This window comes from Pan paniscus, chromosome 2 (assembly GCF_029289425.2).
Source record: "Pan paniscus chromosome 2, NHGRI_mPanPan1-v2.0_pri, whole genome shotgun sequence".
Taxonomy (NCBI): domain Eukaryota; kingdom Metazoa; phylum Chordata; class Mammalia; order Primates; family Hominidae; genus Pan; species Pan paniscus.
This window is the reverse complement of record NC_085926.1, coordinates 63,739,566-63,760,436: the sequence shown is the minus strand read 5'-3', so window position 1 is coordinate 63,760,436 and position 20,871 is coordinate 63,739,566. Positions and strand designations below refer to the sequence as shown.

The 20,871-nt window shown below is 37.2% G+C and overlaps 2 protein-coding genes across 4 annotated transcripts in view; one reads left to right on the top strand and one right to left on the bottom strand.

The window, feature by feature from the left end:
• Positions 1-5,768, top strand: part of THOC7 (THO complex subunit 7) — a 29,771-nt gene extending 24,003 nt beyond the window's left edge. For all 3 annotated transcript variants that reach the window (XM_003811601.5, XM_024928305.5, XM_008963998.3), the window contains 6 exons: positions 1,142-1,269; positions 1,579-1,665; positions 3,285-3,342; positions 4,249-4,315; positions 4,416-4,485; positions 5,439-5,768. In XM_003811601.5, coding sequence (XP_003811649.1) covers positions 1,142-1,269; positions 1,579-1,665; positions 3,285-3,342; positions 4,249-4,315; positions 4,416-4,485; positions 5,439-5,506 — 478 coding nt within the window. In that variant the 3' untranslated portion in view covers positions 5,507-5,768. The remainder of the gene's footprint in view (positions 1-1,141; positions 1,270-1,578; positions 1,666-3,284; positions 3,343-4,248; positions 4,316-4,415; positions 4,486-5,438) is intronic.
• A 55-nt stretch (positions 5,769-5,823) lies between these two features.
• C2H3orf49 (chromosome 2 C3orf49 homolog) lies at positions 5,824-20,246 on the bottom strand. Its single transcript, XM_034955632.3, is given in 7 exon segments — positions 5,824-5,953; positions 7,809-7,877; positions 7,879-7,955; positions 8,411-8,524; positions 11,897-12,021; positions 16,039-16,358; positions 20,013-20,246. Coding segments are annotated over 7 exon segments (960 nt in total). The 5' UTR covers positions 20,138-20,246.
• Positions 20,247-20,871: the final 625 nt, after the last annotated feature.

Sequence of the window (20,871 nt, the reverse complement as noted above, 5' to 3'; positions counted from 1 at the left end):
TGTTGTTTCCATACCAGTGTCCTAATGTGATTTTAGGCCCTATATTAAGGTCCTGTGAGTAGATCAAATTTTCACTCACCTTAAATGTACAGTGGAGTCAACTCTTAATTAACCAAGAGTAGATTTTCTTGGCCTTTTCTTCTCTTCAAAGGCCTCTCATATGTTTATTAAAACATGGAGAAGGCAGATTGGTAAGGAGAAATGAAGATTAAATTCAGACTCATTAGTTTGGTTACTTTTAGGACATAAGTGTTTAATAAGATAAAATATCTAAATGGAATTTTCTCCTTTGCTAATAAAAGGCTGCTGCTATGTATGTATATATTAAGTTGGTGCAAAATTAATCGTGATTTCTGCCATTAACTTTAATGGCAGAAATGGCAGAAACCACGATTACTTTTGTACCAACCTGATACACACACACACACGTATATCTAATCTTTTTTTTTGGGAGACAGAGTCTCATTCTATTGTTCAGGCTGGAGTGCAATGGCACAATCTCAGCTCACTGCAACCTCCGCCCCCCAGGTTCAAGCAGTACTCGTGCCTCAACCTCCTGAGTAGCTGGGATTATAGGCATGCAACACCATGACTGACTAATTTTTGTATTTTAGTAGAGATGGGGTTTCGCCATGTTGGCCAGGCTGGTGTCAAACTTCTAGCATTAAGTGATCTGCCCACCTTGGCTTCCCAAAATTCCAGAATTACAGGCATGAGCTACCACGCCTAACTATATTTATTTATTTTTTAACATAGTAAACTTTTTCTCATTTGAATTTGTTTTCCATATAAATAATTTTATAGAGTGAAAAAACTGTGGGAACAGAATTGTGAAGTTAAAAAAACATCTTAAAGTATTTCTAAAGTCTTTTAAACAAAATTCAAATAACTGTTTGAATAAAATGTGCATTGATAACAACAACAATCCCATCTTTGCATTTGTAACTAAAGTAGTTAAATTCAAGAATACTACATTTGATAAAAAGAAAACTTAAGGGACAGATATTCTAAATTTTAAATAAGCAAATGATTCTCTCAGAACTTGCTATAATTTAATTAGCAAATATTTGTCTGCATTATAACAGTTCACTTTTGTCAATCCACAGATATCTTTATTTTGGTTTTCTTTCTTTTTCATTAGATATAGCCAGTACCAACGTATGCTGAGCACGCTGTCTCAATGTGAATTTTCAATGGGCAAAACTTTACTAGTATATGATATGAATCTCAGAGAAATGGAAAATTATGAAAAAATTTACAAGGAAATAGGTAAAGAATCTTAATGTTTCTATCTGTAATTTTATTTTTTATGGTCTAAAGGAAACAATACCTGCTAACAATTTTCTTTGGTGGTAAAAGAATAATAACAATTACTGTATTAATGGAAAGAATACAGTAAATGTTAGCTATAAAAAATGTGTAATCTAAGATGATATAGTACTTTGGGTTACAGCTATTTTTTTCAAATACTAGTGTCTATTTTGTTACCAATAGAGGTTAATTTATAAATGCGTTTTAAAATTAAAAATGGATTATTGATTTTGTTACAACTATCTTTTAAAAAACCTTCTCATATAGAATGTAGCATAGCTGGAGCACATGAAAAAATTGCTGAGTGCAAAAAGCAAATTCTTCAAGCAAAACGAATACGAAAAAATCGCCAAGGTAAGGGTTTTGAGGGATTTAATGTGCAAATACATTATTACTGACTACAGTTTTCATGCAGTTTTTAATGTTGTGAGGTAAAATCTGCAGCCTGAATCAACCTGGATTAAAAAAAAAGATCCAAATTTTAATTCCTTAAAACTATATTATTCTTTAAAATAGAGAAGGAAGTCTGTGTTGAAAAGAATGTTTTTGCTGGATTACATTGATTATCCAAGTATTTCTTTTCTGTTTTTCTCTTTTTTTTTCTTATCCCAGTATTTCTTAAGTATTAAATTTTTACCATCTTGGACCCTTTTGCCTAAATAATGTTATGGTTAATCAGCAGAGGCAATTTACATAAATATACTAGATTTATGGTTTGGGTTTTTTGTTTGTTTGTTTAATAGAGCTACTTTCCAAAAAATGAAATGGAAAAGAATTTAAACTCTGAGTTTTCATTAAGTACAAAGCAAGCAAACATTTCTAGACTGCCTAGAATATCTAATAAGAAGGTTAAAGTTGAGTTTTGTTATAATCTCTTGTTTTTAAGTTACAGTATATCCTTATGTAGTTCCTAAATACTATTTCAAGATAATTTTTAATGTTAGAGGCACTGCTCTTCTTATAATGTAAATTGAAGAAAAGTAAAAATAAAAAATATAATGTGTAATCACAACTGTTACATTGATATGAAAAACTAGAAGAAAATAGAAAATGTTAATGGTTATTTTGAAGTTGTGGGTTTTTATGGCTTAGGTTCTTTTCTCTGTTTTTGTGTTGTTTTGTTTTGTTTTACATAGGGCATGTATTATTTTGTAATTCAAAAAATTTGTATTCAGAAGAATCATACTTTGAATTAATATGCTCAGTTCTAAAACAATGAATTTTCACTTTTTAATGAACTGATTAAGATGAAGCTTAATTTCCTCTTTTTACAAGTTTTTTTTTCAGTTTAAAATGTGTATGGTGAAGTTTTGGTGCCCTATTTACAGTAACATATACCAACTTAGTATCAGTTCTAAAGTCATCTAAAAATATTTTGCAGTGTTTTCGTTGGTTAATGAGGCTTTTAAGTAAATCCTGCCACTCATCACTTCATAAGAAAGCTTAACAGGAGTTACATGACTTATCTTGGAGGTCTCAGTGGAGCAGAAAATAGAACCTGAATTTTAAGTTATTTGCAAGTTTCTGAAATCTTAACTTTTGGAATGAGTGAGAAGTGTAATTTGCTGTTGACTAACAACTCAGATTAATGGTAGGGTATATTCACTGATTTTATTTTATTTTATTTTACTTTTTGGACAACTAGTGAGTAAGATCCTTCTCAGAATCAGTCTATTTGATAATCAGTAATAACTTAAATTTGCTTATGCTTATGCTGACCTCTTACGTTCTGTCCAGGACATATAAATGGAAAAAAAGTGGGAGCTAAAACCCCTGTTTGGAACACTTTTGATGTTATGTATCATTATAATTATAACTCAGTTAACTAAAACTGGCAATACTCATCTTTCAGTGATTTCATTTCTTGATGTACTAGGAAAGTGATTAGGAGAGGTTTGTGATATTACACATTTTGTTTTGATAATTCACATTCAAAAAATCCTTAGTTTGATAAATATTTTTATGTCTTACAGAATATGATGCTTTGGCAAAAGTGATTCAGCACCATCCAGACAGGCATGAGACATTAAAGTAAGTGTAGAGCTTTACTTTGAAAGGAACTAACCTTTATACATAAATGCTCAAAAACTACCCTAGGCATTTCATTTTTGCAGAAATAAATATGTTTCAAAAGGAGGGGTCAGATATTCAATATTATATTTTCCCATACTTCTCTGTTAGATTTTATTTTCCTCTAACCTTACCAGCTATATGTCATAAATGCATATAATATGCATCAATATCACAATGGATAAATAGAATATGGTCTTCATATATTAAAATATTGAATTTCAGTTAAAAAGAATAAACTAGTTATGCCCTTTTAAAACACAGCTCTCAAAACATAATCAGTGAAAAGACACATAATAAATTTTAAATTATATTTAAATTCCTGAAACACATACAGAATAATAACCATTTATAAAAGTTAGAACCCCCTTTCAAATATTATATACCAATACTGTGTATTATTCAGGGATACAAGTATATGCATAAAAAAGAATAAGAATGATATAGTAGTTGCCTGAGTGGGAGGTAGAGGAGATAAAAAGGCCCAGGATAGAGGACTAGGGGTAAGATTCAAAGGGTATTTCGAGTTAATTGGCAATGTTTTATTTCTTTTACCAAAATAAAAAACCCTCGAAGTTAAACTTCACAATATGTATCATTTCTTGGGTCTTGTTATTCTATTATCTGTATTTTTCTGTACTTTAAAAATGGATCCAAAAATGTAATTTTAATGAAAGTAAGTCCATATTTAGAAGTTAAGAAGAAATCATCCTCAGCTTTAAAAGTTTCACCATAATGGAGTGTTATAACTCCTTATAAGCCCTTTTTTTATTTTAAAAATCCTATCTAGTAACTTAAAAGTTAGGTATTAATTGTAAACTCTTTTCCCCCATTCAGCAAAATGTAACACTGTTTTATTATTTCCAGGGAACTAGAGGCTCTGGGAAAAGAATTAGAGCATCTTTCACACATTAAAGAAAGTGTTGAAGATAAGGTATTTGCATATATATTTAGCCTTCATGATCTGTCTATCTGTCTGTCTATATATCTATATATACAGGTCATTTGTATAAATTTTTTTCTTGTTAACACAGCTGGAATTGAGACGGAAACAGTTTCATGTTCTTCTTAGTACCATCCATGAACTTCAGCAAACATTGGAAAGTAAGTAGAAATAGTCTCAAAGTAAATGCTTATGAAGATTTTTTAAATGACCCAGGGATGTACCTTTTGAAATATACATCTTGGAGAGACAGTATACCTTCAATTTCTGAACAGTATAGCTGGATGACGTTAGAAGGTACTCATGTTCAACTTTCTTGAATATATGTAGAAAAGTCTTAATTTGTAGTAATATAGGATTTAAACATACACATAGTGGTTTAAATTAAGAAAAATTCAAGGATGATAGATTTGGAATCTTTCTTGGTTCACTGTAGTTGACTACTATAATATAACAACTCAGGACCCAGGCAGGCAATAATAAGGAATCAGTACATAAGAACATTTGCATACCCACTGAGTAGTGGGTGCTTTGGGGAACTGGAGACTTGCTCTTTATATTCACTGTAGACAAGTGGAAATTTTTGTGTTACCTGATCTTCTGATTGTTTTAAAGAATAGCCTAAGACCCATTTTTTCTTTTCTTTTTTTTTTTTTTAAGACAGTCTTGCTCTGTCACCCAGGCTGGAGTGCAGTGGCACAATCTTGGCTCACTGCAATCCTCACCTTGCACGCTCAAGTGATTCTCCTGCCTCAGCCTCCCTAGTAGCTGGAATTACAGGTGCATGCCACCACACCCAGCTAATTTTAGTATTTTTAGTAGAGACGGGGTTTTACCATGTAGGCCAGGCTGGTCTTGAATTCCTGACCTCAGGTGATCCACCTGCCTTGGCCTCCCAAAGTGCTGGGATTATAGGCATGAGCCACCAGACCCTGCCTGGATTTTTTTTTTTTAAGTGAAGTCTATCACATAAATTTTAAAGTTTGATTCAACTAGTAGCCATCTTAGCTTTAATTGTATTGGCTAATAAAGGATAAACATGTTTTCATGTGTTCATCGAATATAAAATATAGGGAAACTTGTCTAAGGTTTTATGTTTCCTTCTCAATTACAGATGATGAAAAACTCTCAGAGGTAGAAGAAGCTCAGGAAGCAAGCATGGAAACAGATCCTAAGCCATAGACAGGCTAATTGCCCACCACTCCCAGGAATATTGAAATAGCTACATGACCATAATGTGTTTAAAATGTGGTATGCTCTTGAGATATTTAAAGTTTTGGCAGTAAAATACTCTGTTTTTAAGTATGAATGTATTTCATTCATATTTCCTCACACAAAGGAAAATGACTTCAGTATAGATTTGTTTTTATTAAAATGCATTTTTTATTCTTAAGTGGTAGGAAGCAACATCCAAAAATGCTTAATAAAATGCTTTTAAGCTGCATATGTTTGTGCTCATTAATATTCTAGGTAGTTTTTAACTGGTAACATTGATTGGCTTACAAAATAAGTTGAAAATTGTTAGAAGTTGGCATTTCTAGGATGTACATGGGAAAATGAGCCAATTTCTGGAAATAGTTACACTTCTGAAAACGGAGTCTATGAAGAGGCTTTAGGAGGACCATAAACCTGTGAAATTACATGCAAAATGTTAGTGGTTTATGCTTATTGTGGAGAGAGGTTCCAGGCTGTTAAAATTCGCTGGTATGGGACATAATTATAAGATGCAAAGTAAAATAGTGCACATTACTTTATATATCTCTCCTTAATATGAGAGGAATATGGTTCTCAAATGTTTTGTTGATCTGTTTTCTCTACTGTTTTGTTCTTTAGGAATCATTTTCAATAGAAAAAGATGTATTGATAAAGTGAAGAGTGTTTGAAGTAAATAGTTTGTTAAGATTGTTTTGCGTAGGCCAGGCATGGTGGCTCACACCTTTAATCCCAGCACTTTGGAAGGCCGAGGCGGGCAGATCACCTGAGGTCAGGAGTTCGAGACCAGCCTGACCAACATGGAGAAACCCCATCTCTACTAAAAAAAATGCAAAATTAGCCAGGTGTGGTGGCACATGCCTATAATCCCAGCTACTCAGGAGGCTGAGGCAGGAGAATCACTTGAACCCAGGAGGCGAAGGTTGTGGTGAGCCAAGATTGCACCATTGCACTCCAGCCTGGGCAACAAGAGTGAAACTCTGTCTAAAAAAAAAATATATATATATTGTCTTGCATAAAGAATTTATAATCTTTTTAAAAATTAAGCTAAGGCGGAATCACTTGTAATTTTCTTAAGTATTTCATTATATGTGTAATACTTGTTCAGCTCCATCCTTATCCATTTATTTTAGTTCAGAAACATGACACTTTGCATGAATCATACCTTAATGATGTTACATTTTTGTAATTTTAATAATAATTTTTATCTTTAAAAATGAAAGTTTAAAATTAGCTCAGTTGTAGTCATATTAAAAGTGTCATAATACCTATAAATGCTTCCTCTAATTTCATCTGGCAAGTCATGGGAGAAATTTCTTTGCAGAATTGCTATGCTGTGACAATCGTTTTTATTTTCCATTATTAGTAAGAATTATGAAACAAAAATTTGCCTATATTGACTCAGAATTAAAAATCCATTTTTCTTTTTTTTTCTTTTCTGAGACAGGGTCTTGCCCTGTCATCCAGGCTGGAGTGCAGTGGCTTGATCACAGCTCACTGTAGCCTTGACCTCCCAGGCTTAAGCATTTCTTCTATGTCAGCCTCCCGAGTAGCTGGGACTACAGGCAACACATCGCCATACTCAGCTAATTTTTAAAAATTTTTCGTAGTGACAGATTCTCACTATATTGCCCAAGCTGGTCTCAAACTCCTGGGTTCACGTGATCCACCCACCTTAGCCTCCCAAAGTGCTGGGAGTATAGATGTGAGCCACTGTGCCCCAGACAAATACCGGTTTTTCAAAAAAGATATTTATTTTTTAAAGGACTATTGGGTAGAATTTTTTTAAAATGCTGCCTCCGTATCCCCACCCCCATTGATTAATTCACTAGAGAGATTTATTCAGGATTAAGTACCAAAAGATAAGAATCTCTTGGAAGACAACTTTTATTTATTTTTTTATTTTCGAGATGGAGTCTTGTGCTGTCGCCCAGGCTGGAGTGCAGTGGTGCGATCTCGGCTCACTGCAGCCTCTGCCTCCCAGGTTCAAGCAATTCTCCTGCCTCAGCCTCCCGAGTAGCTGGGATTAGAGGCGCCCGCCACCACTCCTGGATAATTTTTGTATTTTTAGTAGAGACAGGGTTTCACCATGTTGGCCAGGCTTGTTTTGAACTCCAGACATCAAGTGATCCACTCGCTCGGCCTCCCAAAGTGCTGAGATTACAGGCGTGAGCCACCACACCCAGCCTAGGGAAGATAACTTTTAAAGAATCAGGAACAAAGTCAGAAGCAGCAGCAGGTACATGGGAAACACACATTTTTTAATTTATACTTCCTCATGGTTCTCTTGGATATCCTCTGGAACTGTTTAGAAGACTGAAGAATTTCATCCCCCAGAAACACACTGTTGAAGCTCAGCATGTCTTTGGGCCAGTAGCTTCATGGATTTATCAGTCACTGTTTCTATGAGGTCATCCACCTATGACAGATAAATACAAAGAAATGAAGCCATGTGTTGGAAAGCCTTGTCAAAATCAAAGGGATAGTTGCTTTTCCTGAGAGAAGAGTTCGGAACTGGCGGACATTTTGCAAGTCTTAAAATATTATTCTAATTCAAGTCATAGCAAATGGAGCTTGAAAGCATACATTTACCACCCAGTGATAAAGACAATCTCAGTTCTTCTGAAAAGAAACCTATGTATATGCCTTCATTTTAATTGAATTCATTTAATATTTATCAGGTACACAGCATCATCCTAGGTGTCCTTAGCAATCCTTTAGCCACTTTCAGAATGCCCCCCTGCTAACATTATTTCTTAATGCTAATCATTAATTTCATCCCACACCCATGCTGTCTAGCAGGGCTGTGCGTTTACTTAAGCCTGGCTCTCTGATGCTTCTGAGACTCAAAAGTTAAAAGCCTTTGTCCACTACCTGCATTTGAAGCTTTCCTACTGTCAAATCTGATTTTCGAAGGATGTTTTCCATGCCACGCTTCTTTTTTTTAAGTGCTGGAAAGTGTGGTCTCTTTTTTGGCGAATATGGCCCCTATGGTAAAAATGCAAAACACATCAGATTAGGAACTACCAACATTATTTATGTGATGGTGCTTAAACAAGAGTTCTCACCCTTAGGACATTATCTTATAAACTGAACATTTGCCACATAACAATATTGGATTGCAGACTGTATTCATATTATTCTCCACACCCCAAGTATCTTCTTTGTGCCCAGAGCTCTCTTTGAAGAGATCTATAGGGTACAGAGAAATGAGATTGTCTGGCTCTGAAAGAATATACAGCATCAGGAAAAAAGCAGGTCATTCGTAAGGGGAAGAAGAAGAAATTGCCTCTGCAGCTGCTGAGCACAGTAAGAGTGTGGGGCCGTTGTGGACCAGTGCCCCAGAAAGCTCATTATCAGTGGATCTAGTTGTTAATTTGGTCTCGTTTCTGCAGGTTTCCTTATTTTCACGGCAGTCACGTCTTCAAACATAAAAAGAAAGCTCTGGGTTCTTTTCACCCCATGCCTGATACTTTTCCCATTGTCCCTGGCTTACTGGTTACAAGTACCTGTCCTAACAGTGTTGCAATTGGAAATCATTCCCAGGTCATGGCTCCAAGCTAATGTGCCCTTTTTAGTCTTACTGAGTTTACTCTTCCTTCCCCTTGTGCTTAATAATTAGCATTAGGACTATTGTAAGACCTACACAAAGTAGGATATGGGACCACATCTGGGTCCTACCCTTTGCCTTTACAAATGGAGTCTGCTGAACCACTGCTACCCTGCCAGCTTGCCCAGCTCAAATGTCACTTGCAGAATCTTCCCTGATCTATCTAAAGTAAGACCCCTCTTTTTTCTCTTTCATAAAACCCAGTACTTTTTCCTGTTAAGCAACTAGCATACTAGCATACTTGGCAGTTACTACATTATGTCTGTGTTTATTGAATACAACTATGGTAAAATCTAGTGCCTAGGCAAGTTTTGTAAAGCAGGACTAGTTGGGGCTGGTATGGACTGAAGAGACCACACCTTCTGCAGTACCCTGGCGCAGCTCCTGTTTGTTGCCATGAGGAATTGGCCTAGTATTTTCAAGTCTTTTTATTTTTCAAGAGAAAGTAGAAAACCCAGAATTGTATTAGAAATATCCTAATTTCTAAATGTAGACAATTAATTCAAATACATATATATATTTTAAGATGAGGTCTCACTCTGTTGTCCAGGCTGGAGAGCAGTGGCATGATCATGGCTCACTAAAGCCTTGACCTCTGTGGGCTCCGGTGATCCTCCCACCTCAGCCTTCTGAGGAGTTGGGACTAAAAGTGTGTACCACCATGCCCAGCTAATTTTTACATTTTTTTTTGTAGAGATGGGGTTTTGCCATGTTGCCCAGGCTGGTATCAACCTCCTGAGCTCAAGAGATCCTCCCTTACCAGCCTCCCAAAGTGCCAGGATTACAGACATGAGCCACCACACCCAGCCAATTCAAATATATTTTTGAGAACATTCTGAGGGCTAAACAAAACATTTTTATAGCTAGTTGACAACCTCTGATCTAACACCATTTGATGGACAGAAATTCTTAATCATAGCCAAATTGCTCCATCTTTATCTTTATGATTATTGTTATGTGTGTCCTAAGAAGTGTTTCTCTATCCTGAAGTCATGAAGATATTCTTATTGTCCTCCAGGAGTTTTAAGATTTTTGCCTTTTCCACTTAAATCTATAACTGAACAGAAATTAATCTTTGTATATGGTGTGAGATAGGGATCAATTTTCATTTTTTTTCTATATGAATGCCCACTTGTTCTAGCAACATTTGTTCAAAAGATTATCCTTACCCCACTGCTGTAGTATGGTGCTATGGTTTAATGTCTATCTCCTCTATTTGACTGTAAGTTCCACAGAAGCAAGACCATGTCCATTGGATCACCCTATACCCCCCAAACCTACAGACTGCCTAAAACATAATAGGGGCAAAATGAATACGAACCTAGCACACAAAAGGCAAAACTTCAAAACTAGTATCAGTGCACTCTGACAGTGGTGTTCAAGAGCAGCACTGTTCAGTGGAACTTTCTGTGAAGATGGAAATGTTCTGTATCTGTGCTGTATAGGTGTGATTGTTGGCCATTTGAAACGTAGCTAGTGCAACTGGGGAACTGCACTTCTAATTTTATTTTATTTTAATTAACATAGGTGGTGACATGTAGCTGTTGACTAGCATATTGGACAGTACAGTTAGTCTGTAGCATGGCAATTACTACTAAGGACTCTAGAGCCAGGTGTTCCTGGGTTTGAAACTTGGCTCTGTCACTTACGTGGGCAAATTACTTAAACTCTCAGTACCATCCCTAAAATAAGAATAATATTGCTACCTACGTTATAGGGCTATTGTAAGGATTATCTGAGTTGATATTTTTAAAGCACTTAGAGTTTGGAACATAGCTTTAAGGTAAGTCTTGTATCTAAAATAATAATAATAATAGTTCATGGTTCTATTTTTGAAAAATAGTCTGGGCAATTTAGGATCAAACATACATACATGGCCAGTAACGGTGGCTTACATCTGTAATTCCAGCACTTTGGGAGACCAAGGCAGGTGGATTACTTGAGGCCAGGAGTTTGAGACCAGCCTGACCAACATGGTGAAACGCTGTCTCTACTAAAAATACAAAAATTAACCAGGCATGGTTGTGCACGCCTGTAGTCCCAGCTAGATGGGAGGCTGAGGTAAGAGAATCACTTAAACCCAGGAGACGGAGGTTGCAGTGAGCTGAAATTGTGCCACTGCACTCCAGCCTGGGCGACAGAGTGAGACTCTGTCTCAAAACAAACACACACACAAACAAAACCCATGCATACCTATGGATAAGTAAAAGCATTGGTTTGGAGAGTCCTAGATAATCTACGCTGCACTGTCTGTGTTGTACATATGGCTATTTACATTTTAGTTTCAATGAAAATTTAAGATTAAAAATTCAGTTCCTCAGTTGCACTGACCAGATTTCAAAGTCTCAAAGCCAAATGTGGCTAACGGCTACTATATTGGACAATGTATACTTACATCTTCACAGAAAGTTCCACTGGACAGTGCTGGTCTAATGAGTTCCACTCCACATAGTATGCACAGATAGGCCAGAATGCTAATATACTAACATTTGAAGAGTGAGAAAGTCAGTTATAAAAATCCAAACTCCATCCACTGTTGCCCAGATGTAGTAGAAGCTGAACAGTTTGAGCTTAGAAGTAGAAGAATCTGACCCAGAGAGTACCCTAAATTCTTGGAGAGGAGACAGAAGCAGCAGATTTAAAGGCCTTATTGTGGAGGACTCATGGTAGGACAGAACTTGGTTTTTGCAAAATCTCTAGACATTGAGTTATGTGTAAGTCTTCAGAGGCAAATTCATTTAGCGTTTTACCTTTTGCAGTCCTGAAGGAAGAGATGTCACAGATAACCGCTTGGTGGTTCTCCTGGCCCGAAGGAGTGTGTTTCCCTGGGTTATCTCCTCTGTCTCTGCCTCTACAACATCAAGTTGTATAGTCGCTTCAAGAAAGGGGGAAAAAGGAATCTGTAAGGATCACAATGAGGAACACATTCTTCCTATTAAAAATACAGTATTCTTAGAAGACAGCATCACTTGCTGCTTCAGTGGCTTTTTTTTCTTTAGAGTTAAGAATAAAAAATTGATTTGCTCTTCCCAATCTTACACTTTCTCCTGCACGCATTTGCCTTTTGTTATGGTCATGACCTCAGTGGACACCAACCCAGTCTTTGACAAGGTAGCCACCTCTCTCTCTCTTCGAGATTTAAGTTTTTCCCCTGAACCATTGTGGAATTAGAAAAGTAACCCTCTAACATGCAAGGCCCTCCCTTGGGTATTCATTGTGGATTAAAGCAAATTTTCTATCTATTTTCGAGAAATGTGGCTCAAGGCTCAGTCATTTACATACCATTGATTTGTCTTTCCTATATCCAGGAGCCAGGTGAACTTTGGATTCCTTAACATTTTAAAACATATCAATTCAGTGCTTAACTCCATAAATGTATTTATCAAGGAAACTTTAAAACACTACCATAAATTTAAGACTAGTATGGTAAACAGGCATTAAAATTACTATGCTAAAAACAAAACTATGTTATTTTTTGCAGAAGGCACTAAACCTGAGGTTACTCTCTTTTTCTTTTTTTTTTTCTGAGATGCAGTCTCGCTCTGTCGCACAGGCTGGAGTGCAGTGGCATGATCTAGGCTCACTGCAAGCTCCACCTCCCGGGTTCAGGCCATTCTCCTGCCTCAGCCTCCCGAGCAGCTGGGACTACAGGTACTCTCTTTTTCTTAAAAAAGGGGGTCACTAAATGAGACATTTTCCTTGATGTATTCAAAAGGATGACAGCATTGGGGAAAGGGTGTTTGCAATTTGCTGTGTGTTACACTGTTCTTCATGCAGTGTGCACAGCTAAAATCATTTTGTTGCTTAAAGTCCATTGATAAGGACTTCTCTGGGAGCCTCAGACCTCAGTGAATACATTAGCCTACTTGACACTTCCACTTGGCTATTTGGCAGGGACCTTATGTCAGCAAGTCTAGCCAGAACTCATGACTTATTTTTCAATCCAGGTCCATTGCTCCTTATCTTAGTGAATGATGCCTCCACCTTCAAAGCAAGTGCTCAATCCAGAAATTTTTCCCTCTCCCCAACCCTTCACTGTCCAACTCTTCCCCAACTCTTGTAACTTCTACCTATGCTTATTTCTCCCTTTATCTCCCCATTCCCACTGCCATGACTAATCCAAGCTAATGTCATTCCTTGCCTGAAAGAATGTATGGGTGCTTATTGTTCTTCCTGCATTTGCGCTTACCCTCATCCAATCCAGTCTACACTAAAAGATAACCAAAGCTATCTTTTAAGAATGCAAATCAGATTATATAAATCCCCAGCTTGAAAGTATCTAATGGTTTCTTATCACCCTTAGAAGAAAGTTAAAAATTCTCAATGTGTCCTATGACAGACACCCTTACTACCTAATTCAACCAGCCTCTCCTTAGCTCTCTGTGTTCCAACCTCCACTGGATTTCTTTCATTTCCTAATTGTGCCTGGTGATCTCTTGATATTGTGACTTGAACATGCTCTCCCTTATTCCTGGGAAACTGTTCTCCCCCCTCCACCTTGTGTAAGCCATCTTTATGTCTTAGACATCCTTCAGATCTCAATTTAGTTGTCCCTTCCTTGGGGAAGCCTTTCCTGAGACCCCTCCCCTAAAGTTAGAGCACCTATGATTTCTTTCAATAGCATCCTGTGCTCCTTTGGAACAAATGTAATTTTCTGCATGTTTGAAAGCCTCTCCATGAGGGAGGGACTATGTCTGTTCTATGTGCTACTCTATCCCAAATATTGTGGCTGTCATATAATAAGTACTTAGCAGATATTTGTTAAATAGATAAAAACATGTTTTGAAGGTCAGCAGGGAAGAGCAACTGATTTGGGGCCACAACAAAGGGTATTAATGTTTGAGCTACATCCTAAAGGATGAGCATGTTTTCTGGAGAAATCTTAGTTGATATTTGTTATTCCAACTAAGATAAAAATAAACCAGTGCACAGATTAGGAGTAGAAATTTGATCCTCTGTTTTCTGCTGGATTCTTCAATTCCAGCCCCAGCAATATAGAAGCATGTCCTCTTTGCTATTTTCAACAGAAATATACAGCTCAATCCATACCAGGTAATTGCTAGATGCTTGGATGCTTGTATTAATGACTGCTTTTTCCAGAACACAGAGTTTGTTTGAAAGTAGTCGGCTGGAAACCATCAGGTTTTTTTTTTGTTTTTTTTTTTTTCCTGGAAAAAGCACACATCAGTTTTGTTGCCTGATCATGGTGTGTAAAATGTGAGATTGTATGTATATTTATATATACTAGAAGGGCTGTGTGTTTCCTGATTCTGTGCTGTGAAGGACATTAAAAAGCTACAGAGGATATATAGAACAGTGAAATTATTCTGTATGATACCATAATGGTGGATGTATGTTATGACAGGGTATGACATAAAAGTAGGTATTTGTCAAATCCCACAGAACTGCACAATATAAAGGGGGAACCCTAATGTAAACTATAACTTCAGTTAATAATAGTAATATATCAATATTGGTTCATCGATTGTAAATGTACCACTCTAAAGCAAGATGTTAATAACAGGAGCTGTGGGGATCAGGGAAGGGAGGGCATATATGGGAACTCTACATTTTCTGTTCAATTTTTCTGTAAATATAAAAGTGCTATAAAAATAGACTTTTTCTTTTTCTTTTTTTTTTTTTTTTTTTTTTTTTTTTTGAGACAGGGTCTCTTTCTGTCGCCCAGGCTGGAGTGCAGTGGCATAATCTCGGCTCACTGCAATCTCCGACTCCCAGATTCAAGTGATTCGCCCACCTCAGCTTCCCTAGTAGGGACTACGGGCACATGCCACCATGCCTGACTAATCTTTTTTGTATTTTTTGTAGAGATGGTTTCACCATATTGCCCAGGCTTGTCTCAAACTCCTGGGCTCAAGTGATCCAACCGCTTTGGCCTTCCAAAGAGCTGGGATTACATACATGAGCCACTGCTCCCGGCCTAGACTCCATTTATTTTTTTAAAAGCTACAGATGGGAATGCAAACATTGGTAGTATTGTTAGTCATGACTCATAGGATGCCAAATGGCATTATTACTAGTTGCAAAAACGACTTAAAGTTAACAGTTCAAATATTAATTCTTTCACACAGTACATAGAAAGTAAATGCAATAAAAGTGAGCATTCTTTATGACTTACCAGTTATACATTTTATTCATTTAATTCTCACTACCCCCTCCACTGTTAGAAGTAGCCATGTGAAAGTCTGCATCACTACTTTTTCCAGAAACAAAACCAAAAATCCCCCTTGATTTTGATTTTCCAATAAATATATATGTGTATATATGAATATATACACACATATATATTTAAATAAAAAGTGACTTTAAACTGATTAGAACACTGTTTAATTGAACTGGAAGGAACCTCCAAGGCAATCCAATTCAATGCTTCTCAAAAGGTATGAGCAAGGCTCACACCTGTAATCCCAGCACTTTGGGAGGCCAAGGCGAACGGATCACCTGAAGTCAGGAGTTCAAGACCAGCCTGGCCAATATGGTAAAACCCCATCTCTAGTAAAAATACAAAATTTAGCTGGGTGTGGTGGCATGCTCCTGTAGTTCCAGCTACTCAGGAGGCTGAGGGAGGAAAATTGCTTGAACCCGGAAGGAAGAGGTTGAAGTGAGCCGAGATCATGCCTCTGCACTACAGCCTGGGTGATAGAGCGAGATTCCATCTAAACACACACACACACACAACGGTATGAACATACAAGCCAACTGAGGATCTTGCTAAAGTGTGGCTTCTCACTCAGAAGGTCCCAGGTAGGGCCTGAGATTCTGCATTTCAGACAAGCTCCTCAGGGATGCCATACTGGTGCGGCAAGATAATCCATCCTAATTTCACTCTTCCTCTTGGCCTCAACCCAAAGACAAATTGCCCAAATATGATTACCATTCTCTGAGAGCTTTCTCATTTTTGCTGTAAATAACTTGGGAGATGAAAACTCCTTGACAATCCTAGGGAGAAGGCTCTGCGTGTTTGACAGGAGGACTTCCTTATGGTCAGTGGAGCCCTGTTGGCTGGCACATGCTGGCTTGCTTCTATACTTGTAGGACAGCATCCTCCCAAAAGCAGTCTTCACTTTCGTCTTCAAATTACTTTTCTGATTTTGCTGGCTTTCATGAAATCCCATGTCACTATCACTGGATGATTCCTCTTTAGGGACCAATTCATTTTGTTTCAGTAAGTTGGTAGACACAGCTCTATGCCATCTAAACAAAATAAAAATGGTTCATATTAGGGAAACTGAAAAGTTAAAAGTGAAAAATTTAAATCATTAAAACACAAACTTCAAATGTGAACCAATTATACAATTCAGAAAAAAAAAATGAAATTGAAGACCAAGAATCAAATCACAGAAAAATAAAGCCAAAGCAACTACTTGGTGTTTTGTTACCAAATTATAGTAATCTGGCTGCTATTTAATTTAAACACAGTACTGTTAGAGGTAGGTTATATTATTATCTTCATTTTACTTATGAGTAAACTGAGACATGGTTTAAATTAATTGACCAAGGGCTGAATGCAGACTTTAATCCAGGTCTGACTGTTGGAATCCATTAACTTATATTGGCAAATTGGCAATCTTATTTCAATGATAGTTTGACATAGTTTTTGCTAGATTTGGCAGTTTCAAAGTGAAAGTAATAAAAGATGAGAGAGTCTGCTAGGGTAGTCAATAAGGAGTAACCTCCAAGGCCCCATAAGTACTGCATTTACATAAAACACTCATTTAGATAACATACTGTAAACTCATATATAGTGACTACGTGTACCATCTTCATAATTTTGGCATATTTTATTATACACAATAGACTAAACAATAGACAACATTTCCTGATAGCTTTCTGTGTGCTAAACACTCTTCCAAGTGCTTTCATGTGTATAACATAATTTAATCTTTATATTCTCATCTCTACTTCACACATGAAGAAATTAAAGCTTGGAGAGATTAAATAATTTATGTCCAGATTATCTGATCCTGAGGTCTGTGTTGTTCACCACTGTGCTAGAGTATCACCTGTACGGTGATACAATTATTACCTAATATTCTTCCTCAATTAACTATTTTTTGTTAGCTTCACCCAAAGTAATAATATCCATGAAATTTCGGTGTTTTATAAATTAAAATTTTAATGTTGAGATCATTATAGTTTCACATGCAATTGTAAGAAATACAGGGAGGGGGCCAGGTGCGGTGGCTTACGCCTGTAATCCCAGCACTTTGGGAGGCCGAAGCAGGCGGATCATGAGGTCAGGAGATCGAGACCATCCTGGCTAACACGGTGAAACCCTGTCTCTACTAAAAACACAAAACATTAGTCGGGCGTGGTGGCGGGCGCCTGTAGTCCCAGCTACTTGGGAGGCTGAGGCAGGAGAATGTTGTGAACCCGGGAGGCAGAGCTTGCAGTGAGCCGAGAGCGCGCCACTGCACTCCAGCCTGGGCGACAGAGCGAGACTCTGTCTCAAAAAAACAGAAAAAAAAGAGAATGAAATACAGGGAGATTCTGTGTGCTCTTTACCTAGTTTCCCCAAATGGTGACATCTTGCAAAACTATATTTTCACAACCAGCATATTGACACTGAAACAGTCAGAATACAGAACATTTCCAGTAACACCAGGATCCCTCATGTTTTATAGCCACATCTACTATCCACTGGTCCCCCCTTTCTTAAACCGGCATCTACGAATCTGTCTTCTGTTTGCGTAATTCTCGTCCTTTCAAGAATGTTATGTAAATGGAAATATACATCATGTAATTTTTTGAGATATGCTTTTTTTCACTCAGCATAATTCTTTGGGCATTCATCCAGATTTTGTGTATTAATTGTTCATATCTTTTTATTGCTGAGTAATAGTCCATGATGTGAATGTACCACACTTTGTTTAACTATTCACTGATTGAAGGATATTTGGGTTGTTTCCAGTTTGGGGCTATTATGAATAAAGCTGCTATAAACATTTATGTATAGGTTTCGTATGAACATAAGTTTTCATTTCTCTGGGTGAAATCCCAGGTTTTATATTATGCTATCACATTGTATTAAATATATAACATATATTTCTAATATGGATTAAAACAAATTTATAACCATTAACAATGTTCTTCATATATTACCTAAAATATCTCATGTACCATCAGTAGCATATGTACTACTCTCCAGGAAAACACTGTTCTAAACAGAACCCAAGTCATTCAGCCTTTTTCTGTAATTATATATGGGAAGTGGTTCAGTGACAGCCTAGACACTGGAGTTGAATGGTATTGGTTTAACTCAGGACAATTCCTAACTCTGTGACCTTGGGCATGTCATGTAACCTCTATAAGCTTTGGTCTTCTCATTTGAAAATGGGCATAATCTTTTCAGAATTATGAAAATAAAAGGAAATAATTCATGTGTTTGGAACCTTAAAAAGCATTCAATAAATGATGCTTTTTATTACCATGTGGATCAGAACAGTGGGGAAAAGCCATTAACTTATGGGGAAAAGCCATTAACTTAAAAGGCAAGCAGGGAGCCCACACTAGAGGGCAAAATAAGGGAGAAGCTAGCAGCCTCCCTTCTGGGACCAAGGGCAGGGTTCTGCAAAATGTACATATACGACTTCTAGGGGGTGCTATTCAATTTCATCCTTAGACTTGTGTATAGTTATTATAATGATTTTCTGGCAGATGGCAGTAAAATGTCCTGAGGAGGGAGCACCATTTCCTAATTCACCCAGAGATAACTTATGGGTAGGATTAATCTCCCGTAGACCCCTCTGAGACTCCTTTAATAATAATTTAATTTTTAAGTGATTCTACTACTATAAACATGTACACACATACACATACTCTGACACAGAACAATGCAAATACAGTTTCAGGAGATTCAGGAATTTTGAAGACCACCCATGTTAAAAGCCCAGTTCTAAGTGGTCTCAGAATCTCTAGAAGGTGTTTCCCATTCCCATCCTCCCCACTCTCATCCCCAATCTATCTAGAACATAATTAACAAAGGTGATTTAGCTCCAGAGCCTAGGAACACACTGCTGCAATTTCTGATATGAGCAGAACCCTCCCCTTCTTAAGTTTTTAAATATTTTTGTGTTGGTACTGAATTTATTTGGTTGTATTGCCTCCCCCGGAGTGCCTACTTTTCATTGAAAGTGGAAATCTCTGCAGTATTTTATTTTGTCCATGGAAGTTCACAAGCTTGGTCTTTGATGCTTCCAGGACTCATTAAAACACCTCACTTCTACATGTCTGAACTATAGCCCATGGACCTGGTAAGAGAGAAGCCCAAAGAAATTGGAAAATAAATCACCACACTGACTTTCCAAATTAAAATATATTATATTTTGGATGTTTCATACCTGTCTATATGGTTTTGTCATTGGCAAAAAATAGCAGGTCTAAGGCAGTTTTAACATTACATTAAACAATGTGTCCATAGTGAAATGTGATTAGTACATATTTCAGCAGCCCAAATTGCTGGGATAGGAGAAAGAAAGCACTGATCGTGGACCTATTTCGAAGAATGCACTAATGACTTTTCAAAATAATAGTATTTTCACGGGATGTGAGATGTCCAAAATTCTGATGCTGAAATATCAACATAGGATCAGAACTTATTTTAGTCTCCTATGCCACATTGAAACTTAATTTCGAGTGGAAAGGAAAGGTTTTCCCTGTTACAATTAAGATGTTTCTGATCATAAAATGAAGCTTACATTGTCACACTAGATTTCTTGATCCAACGCAGTACCCTCCCCGCCAATCCATCCAGAGTCCTCATTCCTAAATGCAATGCTTAAAAGGACATGCCACTATGCCAAACCCAAAGACTCTCATTTGACAGAAAAGGAAATGAATCTCTGTTACCTTTCTATCCCCTTCCTTTTGAATGAGCCATTTTTCTTCTTGAGTTGCTGGAATCTTCGGCACTGTCCAACTTTTCTGTAGGCAATCTTAAAGGGTTCTGGTAGATACAGCTGAGGTTGGGCCATTGCTCTCAACTTCACCTGTAGTAGCCGTTTTGGATTGTTTTAGTTCTTGAACTTACAGACTTCAATACAAAATCATCCAGTGACTGAATGTACTGTCAAGGTGTGGGCTATTCGGAATAAAATATGTAGGAAATTTTTAGAGTCTTTCCCTTATTCCCTTCCAGGTGTTAGAGACATTATTTGTGGGACTGGCCCTGTTTACAACTTCACAGAGGTCACCAGTGATGTATTTGACAGAGCTGTGTGAAATTCCATGGACCTTTGTGGAACACTTCACAGATTCTTGAACAAGGCAAATACAGAAATGATGATCTGATTGCCTCAATGCTGGCATTTGGATAGAAAAAAAAATCAAACAACAACAACAACAAAAAACACCCACGCACTAATTGACCACCACATTCAGAAGTGCGTATTTGAACTCTGAAGTGGTAGGGACCTATAGGAATACCAACGATACGTTGATTAACACAAGTTGAGCTTCTGTTAGATCTCTCAGTTACAGCTGGTGAATGTTCTCTGTGTCCTGTGGGACACATATGACAAGGCCAGTTGTTGTTTGGACATCTCAAAATGTACCCCAAGGGTGGTTTTCATTACATCTTGGAATTTTGCAGTGGTCTCTCAAAGTACATTGCTAAATTGAGGACCTGATCCACCCCTCCCTTCCAACATTGCCCCATTTATTTCGTGGTGAAGAGCGAATTCTGCCTGTGATGGAACTTCTCACCACA